Source organism: Dermacentor silvarum, chromosome 11 (assembly GCF_013339745.2).
Source record: "Dermacentor silvarum isolate Dsil-2018 chromosome 11, BIME_Dsil_1.4, whole genome shotgun sequence".
Lineage (NCBI taxonomy): Eukaryota > Metazoa > Arthropoda > Arachnida > Ixodida > Ixodidae > Dermacentor > Dermacentor silvarum.
In genome coordinates this window covers 63,491,286-63,504,477 of record NC_051164.1, presented here as the reverse complement: position 1 = coordinate 63,504,477, position 13,192 = coordinate 63,491,286, and the positions used below count along the sequence as shown (strand labels likewise).

Here is a 13,192-nt window from a genome sequence, read left to right as displayed (position 1 = left end):
GTTCACTGCTTATGAAATGACTTTTGAGACCATGAAGCCCGCACATCTCATTCACAGCTTTGGAACCAAGCTACTGCAGTCGACTGCCATGAGTGTGATGCAAGGTAGCAGACACTGCATCCTTTAAAAGGATGCTAAAGGGAAAAATTAATTTGGATTGGTGAATTATGCTTCTGGCGCACTAGAAATGTTACCAGTCTCACCATTAATAATAGCAGCTTGGTAAGCCAACAAGGTCGCAAAAATAAAAGACTAGCGGCAGCGCTGCGTTGATGATCGCACATCTGCTCAATACTAGTTTGTCAAAAGAGGAGTACTATTTACTTGCATTCTAAAGGAGCTGTGCATCCAACCTAACAAGTTTTGAAGAACTTATTTTTCACAATTTCAGAAATATGCAAAAATACTTTGAAATCTGTGATGTCGTGCTATAACATACTGGTTCTTTGGTTTAGGTTGCAAGAAATCATAAAGGAAAGTTTGGGCTTTATTTGCTCTGCTAGTAATCAACATGCTCGTGCACATAGATTAAACAAAACTAGAGTATATTTGCAAATGCTTTATGCGTTCAAACTGATTTATTAGTTTTAGCTTGTCTGTATGATGTATAATCTTTCACGAAATACCAGGTTACTGGAGATTTGGACAGCAGTAACAATGCTGAAAGTGACATGTGGTGACGCTTTGTCCAACGGCAAAGCATTGGGCATGTTTTTTGTGCTACAGTTTGTTTTCATAGAAGGAAAATACTACAAAAGAGCTGTATGTTGACGATTACATAGGCACCGATGCCTTATACCAGCAGTTAAGTAGAATATGGTTGGTCACTACAGTAATAGTAGTTCTGTGTCCTCTCTGGTTAAACTCTATGCCAACAGGTGGTGTCACCAACCCGGCTGCTCGCACTTATGTTTCCAGTAATTCAGTATTTCGTAAAGGCTAATACGTTAACGCACAGGCTAAAGCTCTTGTATCGTTGCTCTGCGGTGTTTAAACCTGGTTACATTTTCAAAGAAACTAAAGAGCGCCTAACCACAACAGACGGAGAAGTTGCAAAGCCATTGTGGTTTGGTGCTGTCTGGCTACATTGAAATTGTACCGACCAACTCACTTAGTAATTCGACTGCTGGTTACATTTGATGCAGCTGGTACATTGCCAGGCGTGCTTCTCCAGGTGTAACCATATTCTGTGGTGTACGTATTTCTGAGAGTACCTTGTTTGTTGTCGTCTCGCAATGACAGCTGTCTCCCATGCGAGTGAATCTTCAAACTCCGACTCCGATGAAGACTTCACCCTTGAGGAGTATTGGAAGAAGGTGAGAGACATAGTGATATGCTCAATTCTTATTCCTTGCCTCACTTCTTGCTCAGAATTGTGTAGAATATTTTTGCAATGTGTGGCCTAGGCCAATGTGTGCCAAAGTTAGCCTAGGTTAATTAGCCTAGGCCACACATTGCGAGATATTGCATTGCATATTAATAAACATGATAACGTTTAAATTCGAAATAAACAGAAAACTCTACCTAGCAACTTTTGTAGCCGTCTTGTACTCAGAAAAGGGCCTTAATATTAGAAAGCAGTTTGTACTACCAAACTGCTGTCATTGGAGCAAGAGGTTGCCTCCATACAAGACACAAAAAAAAAAAAAAAAACCTAACGCTTTCTTCCTTTTTGTTCTCTCCTCTGAACTACATTTAGAACTCAAACTTCAGCGATGTCAACATACTGGGACCAGCATACGCAAGAGTTCCACATCAGGTAAGACGCCATGTGCGAGTTCATGGCTCTGTTTTTTTTCCTTCCTCTAGTGTTAACGAGGTTGCAGAAAGATGCCTGGCCAGTTTACTTTGGTTGAGACAGATATTGCTACAAGTCACGGTTGAGACAGATATTGCTACAAGTCACTTTTTTTATGCTGTTGCGGTGGGAAAGAAAGAAAATGTAATGTTTCGGATTGTCCTAAACCTTTGAGGAAAAGGATTAAAAAATGCATGGCACCTAAGGAAGCTGACGACACGAGTTACATTGTATTTTCCAATATGCAAGTTCGAGATAGACAACGTTTACTGTACATGGGTGGTTGAGAATTCGGCCTTGTTAACGATGCATTTTACAAAAACACAAGTGATTGAAAGACTACTGAATGAAGACCTAACAATAAACATCACCGTTTATTTGGTTAACAAACTTTTGTTATGAACAAAGTAGCAGTCCTGGCCAACATTACCACTCCTTTCTTTTTAGACCATACAAGTTGGTTCGGAATACCAGGCCACCATTCCTGTGGGGCTGTGTAAATATGATGATGCGCCAGGTGAGAAACATCATTTGATGCCATTTTCTGTTTTCAGTTTGAATGTAATGATTACTCGACTTATGCCTGCCACCTTTTGCAATGTTTTTTAAATGCCCGACTTTTGGGGCTTGTTTACAGTTGTTGTAATGATGCCAAGAATTTTACAAGTTCTGATTTTTCTCCAGTTTGCAGATACAGTTGCCAACCGAATATTCAGTGTCTTGATTATTTGAACCTACCCATAGCACACCTTCCATTCCATAGAAATAATGCATAATAAAACCTTAAATTTCGGCCGCCCTCACAGGGATATATTTCATAAATAAACTTCACGAATAGTTCTGTTTCTCTGTGGTGCAGATCATTTGAACTGTGACGGTATACCCTTTTTCCGTTTGCAAACATAGGCCCTGGACGGCTTCTAGTTTTGCCCGCTGATATAGCCTGCTTAACTTAGCTGGCAAAAAAAGACAACAGCGAGTAGCAGGAGTGTGTTAAAACAGAAGCCCGCAGATATCCAACACGTTTCTCTGTGCATGATCACAATTTTACCAGTCGAATTTGGCATAAGTATTAGTCTTGAGGCACTATGCGCCTTTCTTTTATTCTGAAATGTAAAAAGAGACTTTCTGTATGTTGAAGCAACGTAAAAATATGCTTTTTGTTCTGGCGTTGTAGGCTGACAAGGCATGTGACCGAAAATTTCTTGGGTATGCAGGCTCGCTGATGTTATCCCCTCCCCCCCGCAACACCATCTACAGTATAGAGCAGAATGCCTGTTCGAAGCACCCTTGTGGTAATATTGACGCGAAATAAGTTGGCACGTGGTGACACTGGCCCCTTGAGGCGAGAACGACGAAGTTCGTGGTTGCGCGCGCGCTCTCCGAGGTCCAGCTATTATTAAAGGCTGACGTGTTTTTTTGCCTATCTGCTGCTGGCCAACTATTCTAGCTATACTAGCTGGGTGACATTTCTGGTGGAAGTGCTGGGTACGGTCGATGTTAAGATCTCCGGAGCGTACCCCAGACCAAAGCCCGGCGAGTAGTTCGGCCGAGCTTACCCCTGTGCACGTACGTACCAGCCGACGTCTCCAGGGACTCCAGCCACAGCACGGTCTGCTACCCGAACGAAGTAGAATGACGAACCAACCACCTCCTGCCGCTACTGCAGCATCGCACGTGGTCGTCAATCAGATCCGGACGCCGAATCATTTCCACGGGAGTGCTTCAGAGGACGCCGACGACTGGCTTGACCATTTTGACCGGGTCGCCAACGTCAACGACTGGACCCACGAGCGTAAGCTTCGATACGTGTACTTCGCTCTTGAAGATTCCGCTAAAATATGGTTTGAGAACCACGAGGCGACACTGACGTCATGGGAAGAATTTCGTCGGCAGTTCCTCAGTGCCTTCGCCAGGGCGGACAGGAAGGAGAGGGCGGAGTTAGCAATGGAATCGAGAATCCAAGGCCCGAATGAGCGAGTGACGGCGTACGTAGAAGACATGAATCGGCTCTTCAGACGTGCGGACCCCTCTATGACGGAAGCAAAGAAGGTGCGCCACCTAATGCGCGGCGTCAAAGAGGAAATCTTTGCTGGCCTCATTCGAAATCCGCCGACGACAGTGGCAGAGTTCCACGACGAAGCCACCACCATGGAAAAGGCCCTTCAACAACGGGCCAGGCAATACAACCGCGACGCCGTGATTTCAAGGGAGCTCTCTGCCGTTACCCTCGGCAACGACGTCGGCGCCTTGCGCGAACTCATCAGGGCTGTCATCAAGGAGGAACTGCAGAAGATGCAGACGACCGCTGCCTCTGTGGACAACTTTCGATTGCGGAAATGGTGCGCGCCGAGGTCCGACAGGCCGTCCATGTTCCTGAACAGTACGAGGAACCACAGCAGAGACGGCGTCCTGAAATGAGTTACGCAGAAGCAGTACGCCGTCCGCCACCCTCAAGTGCGTATAGCATGGTACACCCCGCTCAACAATTGGACGTTAGCTTCAGGCCTCGCAGCACACCGCACATCGCCGAAGCAAGAACTAGGAAGAGCGACGTCTGGCGCACCGCAGACTACAAGCCCCTTTGTTATCATTGTGGCGAAGCCGGGCACATCTACAGAATGTGTCCTTATCGTCATGTGGGGCTCCGAGGATTCGCCCCAAATGCACCTCGTCCACGACCTGGTGAGCGGCCGCCGGAAATAGAGAGTTTCGTCGCGAATCGTCGCAATGGTGATCAACGATGGCACGAGCCCCGTTCGTCGTCTCCTGCTCGTTACAGGTCACCATCACCAAGCCAAGCCTTCTCTCGCGGCGCTCTCAGACGCCGCTCGCCTAGCCCGGCGGCTCGGGAAAACTGAGTTCAGCGACCTCCGGAGGTGAGGCCGCTGACGTCGACTGTGCGCAAGATCCTCCACTCCGACGACAACGACCAAAACAGAACGACGCAGACGTACAGACGCAGTCAAACACCGTACGAGAGGTAATAACGTCGAACATTCCCGTCACCGTAGACGACGAAGAAATAACAGCGTTAATCGACACTGGAGCGGACACCTCAGTTATGAGCATGGACCTTGCCTGCAAGCTGAAGAAAGTTTCTACCGAGTGGACTGGGTCGCAGATTCGCACTGCAGGAGGCCATCTGCTAACCCCGGTAGGAAGATGCACAGCGCGAGTGAGCATTCGTGGGTTTACGTACCTCGGAGATTTCGTTATCCTCCCAAGCTGTTCGAGGGACCTAATTCTGGGAATGGACTTTCTGCAGGCTAATGGAGCCGTGATAAACTTACAGAAGTCCCTGGTAACGTTTTCAACGGCGCAGGCCTTAGCAGGGAGCAGCACTGACGACACGTATGTCAACGCCTTGAGGATTGTCGACGAGAACATCACGGTGCCGCCAAGGAGCAGCGTATTGACCCTCGTAACCTGCGACGCATTCGACGACTATGAGGGTATTGCCGAGGCAAATATCCCGCTGTTGCTCGAAAGACACATCTGCATCGCCCGGGGCCTTGTTCGAATACAAAATAAGTGCTCGCAAGTTTTGTTGACAAACTTCAGCCATGAGTATCAGCACGTCCCTCAAGGTACAGCTGTGGCCTTTCTGAACGACATTGCTGACTTCTCCGACGTCGGCACGTTACAAGTGACTTCACCGGATGCAACAACTCACGCCAGCCTGAGTACCCGCGTCCACATTAATGCTGACTTAGCAGATGCACAGAAGGATCAGCTACTGGGCCTAGTGACAGAATTCTCTGACTGTTTTTCCACAGAATCTAAAGTCCAGCGCACCTCCATTACGCAACACCGGATAGTTACAGAGGAGTCGGCGCGGCCTGTTCGTCAGCACCCATACCGCGTGTCACCTATGGAGCGGGAGGCGATTAAGCGTCAAGTTGAAGAAATGCTCAATGATGACGTCATCCAGCCGTCGACAAGTCCGTGGGCGTCGCCTGTCGTACTAGTAAAAAAGAAAGACAACACGCTCCGCTTCTGCGTTGACTACAGACGGCTTAACCGAGTCACCAAACGCGACGTTTACCCCCTGCCACGGATCGATGACGCTTTGGACCGTCTGCGTCATGCTGAGTTCTTTACTTCGTTAGACCTAAAGTCAGGGTACTGGCAAATCGAAGTGGACGAGCGTGACCGTGAAAAAACCGCCTTCGTGACTCCCGACGGGCTATACGAATTTAAAGTCCTGCCTTTCGGTCTCTGTTCGGCTCCTGCTACGTTTCAACGAATGATGGACACTGTACTCGTCGGATTAAAGTGGCAGACGTGTCTAGTGTACCTAGACGACGTTGTTGTGTTTTCCAGCACGTTCGATGAACATCTCACTCGACTACGAAGTGTCCTTACCGCAATACACAAGGCAAACCTCACCATCAAGCCTGAAAAATGTTACTTTGGTTTCCGGGAACTCAAGTTTTTAGGCCACGTGGTCAGCTCCCAAGGAGTACGACCAGACCCAGAAAAGCTCGCTGCCGTTGCAGAGTTTCCTCACCCTAAAGACAAGAAGGCTGTTCAGCGGTTCCTGGGCCTCTGCGCTTACTACCGCCGTTTCGTTGAAGGCTTCTCGAGGATTGCAGAACCTCTCACGAGACTGACGCGACAAGATGTGCCCTTTGCATGGACGGAAGACCAAGAGCAGGCCTTCACCGAATTGCGCAAACGCCTTCAATCCGCTCCAGTGCTGGCGCATTTTGATGACACCGCGGCAACTGAAATTCACACAGACGCAAGCAACGTAGGACTCGGGGCTATTCTGGTTCAATGGCAAGACGGCGCAGAACGTGTAATTGCGTACGCGAGCCGTAGCCTCACAAAAGCAGAAGCTAATTATTCAACCACCGAAAAAGAATGTTTAGCAGTCGTGTGGGCCATCAGCAAGTTCCGACCTTACTTATACGGCCGGCCATTTCGAGCGATCAGTGATCACCATTCGCTCTGCTGGCTTGCCAATCTACGAGACCCATCAGGTCGCCTCGCTCGTTGGAGCCTCCGCCTCCAGGAATACGACATGACTGTTGTCTACAGATCGGGCCGTAAGCATAGCGACGCTGACTGCTTGTCACGTTCTCCTATTCCCTTGACATCCTCCGACTTGGAGCTAGATTTGCCGTTTCTTGGTGTCGTCGACGTGGTGCGCATGGCTGACTACCAACGTGCAGACTCTGAACTGCTTCCAGTCATCCGATATCTCGAGGGAGCTGACGTTGTTGTCCCACGCCCACTTTCACGAGGATTGACATCGTACTGCCTGCGGAACGATGTGCTGTACAAGAAAAATTTTGAGAACAGCCAAGAAACGTTCCTTCTCGTCGTTCCGACGGCGCTGCGCGAGGAAGTTTTACAGGCATGTCACGACGATCCCTGTGCCGGCCACTTAGGCTTCGCGAGGACATTAGCGCGCATACGGCAGAAATACTATTGGCCACACCTATTTTCGTCGGTTCAGCGCTATGTGCGAACGTGCCGTGACTGTCAGAGGCGTAAAGTCCCACCCGTCAAGCCTGCCGGCCTCCTTCAGCCTTTGGATCCGCCTCCGGCGCCGTTCCAGCAAGTCGGAATGGACCTTCTTGGTCCGTTCCCCACCTCTTCCTTGCAAAACAAGTGGATAATCGTGGCAACCGATTATTTAACTCGCTATGCGGAGACAAAAGCTGTGCCGCGGGGAACTGCTGCTGAAGTCGCCAGCTTCTTCGTCCACAACATCGTGCTTCGTCACGGTGCACCCGCTGTGCTCATTACTGATCGCGGTGCAGCGTTTACAGCGGAGTTGTTGCAACAAGTCGTCACGCTGACGCATACTGACCACCGAAGGACCACAGCCTATCATCCCCAGACTAACGGCTTAACAGAGCGCCTGAACAGAACATTGGCCGACATGCTATCCATGTACATTGATGTGGAACACAAGACATGGGATGCAATTTTGCCATACGTGACGTTTGCTTACAATACCGCTGTGCAGGAGACCACCGAGTTTACACCATTCGAGCTCGTTTACGGACGTCGCGTTACAACCACCTTAGACGCCATGCTCCCGGTAGACCACGGAACCACAAGGAATGACACCACTGAAGAGTTCGTCGAGAAAGCAGAGGAAGCTCGCCAGCTTGCTCGGAATCGCATCCGCACCCAGCAGAATACCGACGCCTGCCGTTACAACCGGACCCGACGGAACGTCCAGTACTCACCAGGCGACCGCGTGTGGGTGTGGACACCTATCCGACACCGTGGGCTTTCGGAGAAATTGTTGCGCCGCTATTTCGGCCCCTACGAAGTTGTACGCCGCCTCAGTGATGTGAACTATGAGGTGGTGCCTCAAAGCTCTGATGCTAGTTCGAACCGACGCCGTCCCCGTGCTGAAGTCGTCCACGTAGTACGGATGAAGCCGTACTACGCACGCGAGGGATAAGCATCCCTCACAAACCGCTTCAGCATTGTGTACATGCCTGTATGTTTTGTTTTTTTTCCTTTCCATGTTGGCACTCTTGCCCATATTGCTCGCCCCATGCCCTTGAAGCGACCGGGTCGGTCGCTTTTGAGAGGGGAGCAATGACGCGAAATAAGTTGGCACGTGGTGACACTGGCCCCTTGAGGCGAGAACGACGAAGTTCGTGGTTGCGCGCGCGCTCTCCGAGGTCCAGCTATTATTAAAGGCTGACGTGTTTTTTTGCCTATCTGCTGCTGGCCAACTATTCTAGCTATACTAGCTGGGTGACAATATGTTAAAGTCGCACCTAGCTCAAAAGCATCGAGGCTCGAAGGCATTGTGTTTGGGGAGTCTGTGACATAGAGAAACAAGTGGCATACTGTGTAAACAACTGACGGGATTCTTTAATTTCTCTATTTCTTGCTGGAAGGACATTTTTGCTACATTTACTTACTTGCTGATATATAATGCAACTGCAGCTTATGAAAACGAGGACCGATTGCTCTGGGATCCGGCCAAGCTCTCGGACAGTGATGGTATGATTTTATTTTTCTCTCTTGTCTACCTTGGCCGCTACGGTAATTGATTGAACATTTGAGACTACCACTTAAGCCTCTGCAGTAAAGCAGAAGGTAGCATTTGCAGTCAACGTGGTTTGAATGCACTTGCATTCCAAACCTCTTAATGGCAGACTGGGCTGAGCTGTTGCTTTGGCTATCTTACCAACTTTTCTTTAGGGTGTAACTATATTTTTGCACAAGCAGTGCAATCAAAAGTTCAGGAGTGTTGTGAAAGTAGGCTTATAGAAGTGCAGCGGGCATGGGCAGCTCTTAAATGGAACAGCATTTGCAACGTTCAAAACATGCATATGTTTGGTCAGCAAAGAGTTGTAGTACTTGGTCCTGTGTTCATTGAAGAATGGCAGATGCGAAATTAGTCGCCGTTTGTCAGCAATTTTTTTTTTTTTATCTGTGGCATGGGCTTTATACATTATGTGACTGAGAACATTGCAATGTTCTGGAAGAGTGCTGCAAATTTAGGGGACATCATTTTGAGCTTTTTGATGACTTAGGCCACGAATGTGACGTGCATAGTGCTGCATGCTTGCCTGCATGTGTTTTTGTAAGCGTGGGCTTGTATGTGCGTGTATGTGTGCTCTTGCACATTCAGTCACTGTGAAGTGTTGGCAGTAGTGATATATTCCGGGTGTCTACCATCAGGAAAAACCTGGAACTTTCAGGGAATTTGTCAGTTCAGGAAAGTTAGTGGGAAAACAGCCAATTTTCACCCCTGTCGCCTTAAATCAGATAAACTGGTACCTAAAATTGTCATGGTGAAGCTGGTGGTATGCCAGAAGGCTTAATGTATATGCAATCCGCAAATGATAGTGTCTTTTGCCGGTTTTGCAAGTGTGAGCTTGGCCGAGCAGTTGGCATATCAGGAAACGCATGAATCAGTCAGATCTGATAGCGCATCCCACCTGATCAACAGTCTGCCAGTAAGACAGTTAAACCTCGACATAACAAACATGGATATAGCGAAGGAGTGGATATAACGCAGTAAATCGAAAAATTTCTCACCAATATCAGTGTGTAGCAAATATAGGCTTATAGTGAAGGCATTTTCGTGTCAGATACGACTTCGTTATACAGTAGAACCCCGCTGTTATGTTCCCGGGTGCTGCGTTTTCCCGGCTGTTACGTCGTTTTTGGCCGGTCCCGGCACAGCTCCCATAGAACCCAATGCATTGGTAACCCCGCTGTTACGTTGCAACTGTGGAACCGTTCCCACATCATACGATGCGAACTGCCACACCACGCCGGCCCGAGCGGCCATTTTGACTTTTCATGTTGCTTGGCTTGGTTGCTTGACGATGGCATTGGCCGCCCAAAGTGCCGGGGGCGATACTTATTACGTACTTTCGGTTTCCGCCACCAAAAGTATGGCCTTTGAGATCCGCATTTACTATCTAAAGATGGTGTCTATGACGCGTTCCGGCCCTAAAATTGGTTTTAGCTCATAGATGTTCCGTATAAAGTCCAAGGGCGATAACGCCGTCGCTGCGCACCATATGCTTTCTTTCGCGCATGAGACACGGTCGTCGGCTCCCCTCACACACTTTCACTCGCACATGCAGCATACGCGCCGTATGCTGCATGTGCGAGTGAAAGTGTGCGAGGGGAGCCGACAACCGCGTCTCGCGCGCGAAAGAAAGAAAAGCAGGGAGGAAGCGCATCTCTTACGGTCCCGTGAAAAACGTAACAGCGGGGTTCTACTGTAACGAGATTCAACTGTAGTTGTTGAAAATTATGGGCTGGAATAGTAACTTGGCAAGGTATAAACTACTGTAGACTGCCAGGAAACTTTCATAAGAACACTTTGGGAAAACCTGAAAATATTTGGGAATTTGAAAGTGCCAACATAGTAGTCATCCTGTATAATATTCTCCAGAATGGTGGTAGCATCAAGGGGCTGAACAAGAAGGGAGCAGTCGTGACTACCAGTGCTCGTAATCCACTTCACCATGCAACACTGTACAGAAAGTATGCTTGCTACCGAACATGTGTGACCTGTATGTGTGCATGTATTTACTTGCTCACAGTGGAGGACTACCTTTCCACGGCTCAGGAGCCAACAGCAAACACCATGGGGAGCATCAACTCCTTACCCCTGGGCAGCCACACTCGAGATGACGAACAGGTGAGCGCTGCTCTGGTGCTTAGCCACTGCTAAACCATTTGTGGTAGACAACGGTATACAGCGATATATGCGAAGTCTCGCCATTTCACAACCTACTGCAACCATAACTTTGGATAGAACGGACCTTTGGATTATCACGATTCATTGCAACAAGTGTCGACTGTACATGTTTATTCAGTTTTAGGCCTTTCTGCCCACATGCGAGCTTATGCTGTTCGTGTGGATACGAACTTGGTAGGCATTTGTGAAAGTTGCCGGCTGATCGCCCGTAAACCCAAAATTCCACTTCACATGTGTGGCCTTCAGTCTAGCCTATGAACATGATCTCATGCCTGATCGTCCCTATCTCCCATGGTCTACATGTACAAACAGATCAAAGGTGAGCGTCCCTGCGAAGGCTTGCCACCCACTACCTCCACCAGCCAGGCTTAACGAGTGCCGCCTTTGGTGGCAAGTCGATGAAACTCTTTGCAGCAACCCTACAACACTCGAAAAGTGAAGGAATTAACTCGACAACGAGAGTTAAGACATGGGTGGCAGCCTGAATGGTGGCAGCTTCATTTGTGTTTCTCAGATTTTTTGTGTCACATGTAAATCACTTTGAAGAATTGAGCGAGACAGGGTAAGGCATCAAAAAAAAAAAGTAAATGACGGTGCTGTAGAGAAGTCTGAATTATCGAGCAGGTCTGAAAAAATCGAGCATCTGAAACATTGTTTGCTGATTGTATTTTCATGCTCGCAGCACGTCCAGAGCATGTATGCGCTTGTCGAAAAAATAGTTCGTTGACCACATAAGCATAGACTTCAATTCCCTTCCCCAAGTGTTGTAATTGAGGGTGCAGGTTATACTTGTGAAAATGCGGTGGTCTTCAAGTGCCTTTTGCAGTTTGTTCTTTATCTTCTGTTTCTCGCTGCCACTGCACGTGCAGGCACTGTACTTGCTGCTGCAGTGTGGACACAACGTTGAGGAAGCACTGCGAAGGCGGCGGATGAACCCCACCATACCCACAAGTGAGGCCAGCTTCCTGCTCACCGTGTTAGCTCTTTGCAAGAAAACTTGGCACTGGTCTTTAGGCTGTACAACAAATGACTGCCTTAATTGATCGTCCTTAATCTCGAATCTCTAGGAAAAAAAAAAATATTGGCAAGTCCCATAGCAGCCTACATAATTTTGCTGAAAACAGGCTGTTGTTTGTTGTTTTCGGCAAGAGGTATTGCGTCTTTGACATCACTGCTTTCTAAGCACCACCAAGAGAGGGAGACTGCAGTCATCAGGGCCTGTAGAGGCAAGCTTACTGTGGTCTTTGTTTTCTGCTACTACATAAAGGCAATACTTTGTAGGCACTCAACGACCATGTTTTTGGATTTGAGCACTTTTTGCACCTTTTGGCAAATTTGGAATGATGGCGTCTGTACCGATTGCGGCAATGGCATAGTGAAGAGGTAAAATGAGGTTTTCACACTTAAAACAAAACATAAAGCAAATTGGTTGAAAATGTTCTAGAAGCATAGTGAAGTTTGAAAATAAGCCTTAAAAAGAAGGAAGCAATATAAGGTTGCTTTTGGCCAAAATAATAAAACACTTAAGTGATTAATTGGTGTCGAATTAGCAGAAGTCTACTGTATTGGTAATGGGTTACCTCAGAAACTCGGCACTCTTAAAGGTGTGCGCAATTTTTGCTTCATTAGGCTTTTGACCCGATAACCTGTTGCAGTGAAATGATCTCCTGTGTCTGAATGTGTATAGAGTTTGCGCTTACTCTATGGAATTAATTCTCTTTTAACCCTGTGTTTTACATTGCATAACATTAAAAAGCTGCATTGTAGGCGTGTCCATGTTTCTAGCACTTACTATCGGAATGTGGCCTGGGCATGTGAACAGATGTAATGGCTGGTCATGCAGTCACATGCGAAACTATGCGAAACTAGCATTCAACTTCGAAGCAGTAATAGGTGGCAGCTAGTACAGTACAAAGCAAAATATCTGTTCTGGCAGACTCCAAGAGGCTGTATCACAGTAAAAATATTTCTTTTTTAGAACTTGGAAGAGGTAGCAGCACCTCCAAGCTAGTGCTTTGTTCCGAAAGGGTGTGTTTTTTCAAACACATGGTCACCGCCAAGCTTGTACCGCAGTGACCTGCAAAGGGTTCAAATTTTCTGAATCATCAGATGTGGCACACATCTGGCACACATCTGATGATTCAGATTGAGGTAGCTTATTTCTTTACCTGTCTAGGAGCACATAG

General features: G+C 47.8%; 1 protein-coding gene across 6 annotated transcripts in view; it reads left to right on the top strand.

Annotated features, from left to right (window-relative positions):
* Positions 1-13,192, top strand: part of LOC119433482 (mesoderm induction early response protein 1) — a 34,347-nt gene that overhangs the window by 8,394 nt on the left and 12,761 nt on the right. For all 6 annotated transcript variants that reach the window (XM_037700717.2, XM_037700718.2, XM_037700721.2 and 3 more), the window contains exons 5-10: positions 1,243-1,316; positions 1,700-1,759; positions 2,246-2,315; positions 8,726-8,782; positions 10,849-10,946; positions 11,876-11,957. In XM_037700717.2, the coding sequence (XP_037556645.1) occupies positions 1,243-1,316; positions 1,700-1,759; positions 2,246-2,315; positions 8,726-8,782; positions 10,849-10,946; positions 11,876-11,957 (441 nt within the window). The remainder of the gene's footprint in view (positions 1-1,242; positions 1,317-1,699; positions 1,760-2,245; positions 2,316-8,725; positions 8,783-10,848; positions 10,947-11,875; positions 11,958-13,192) is intronic.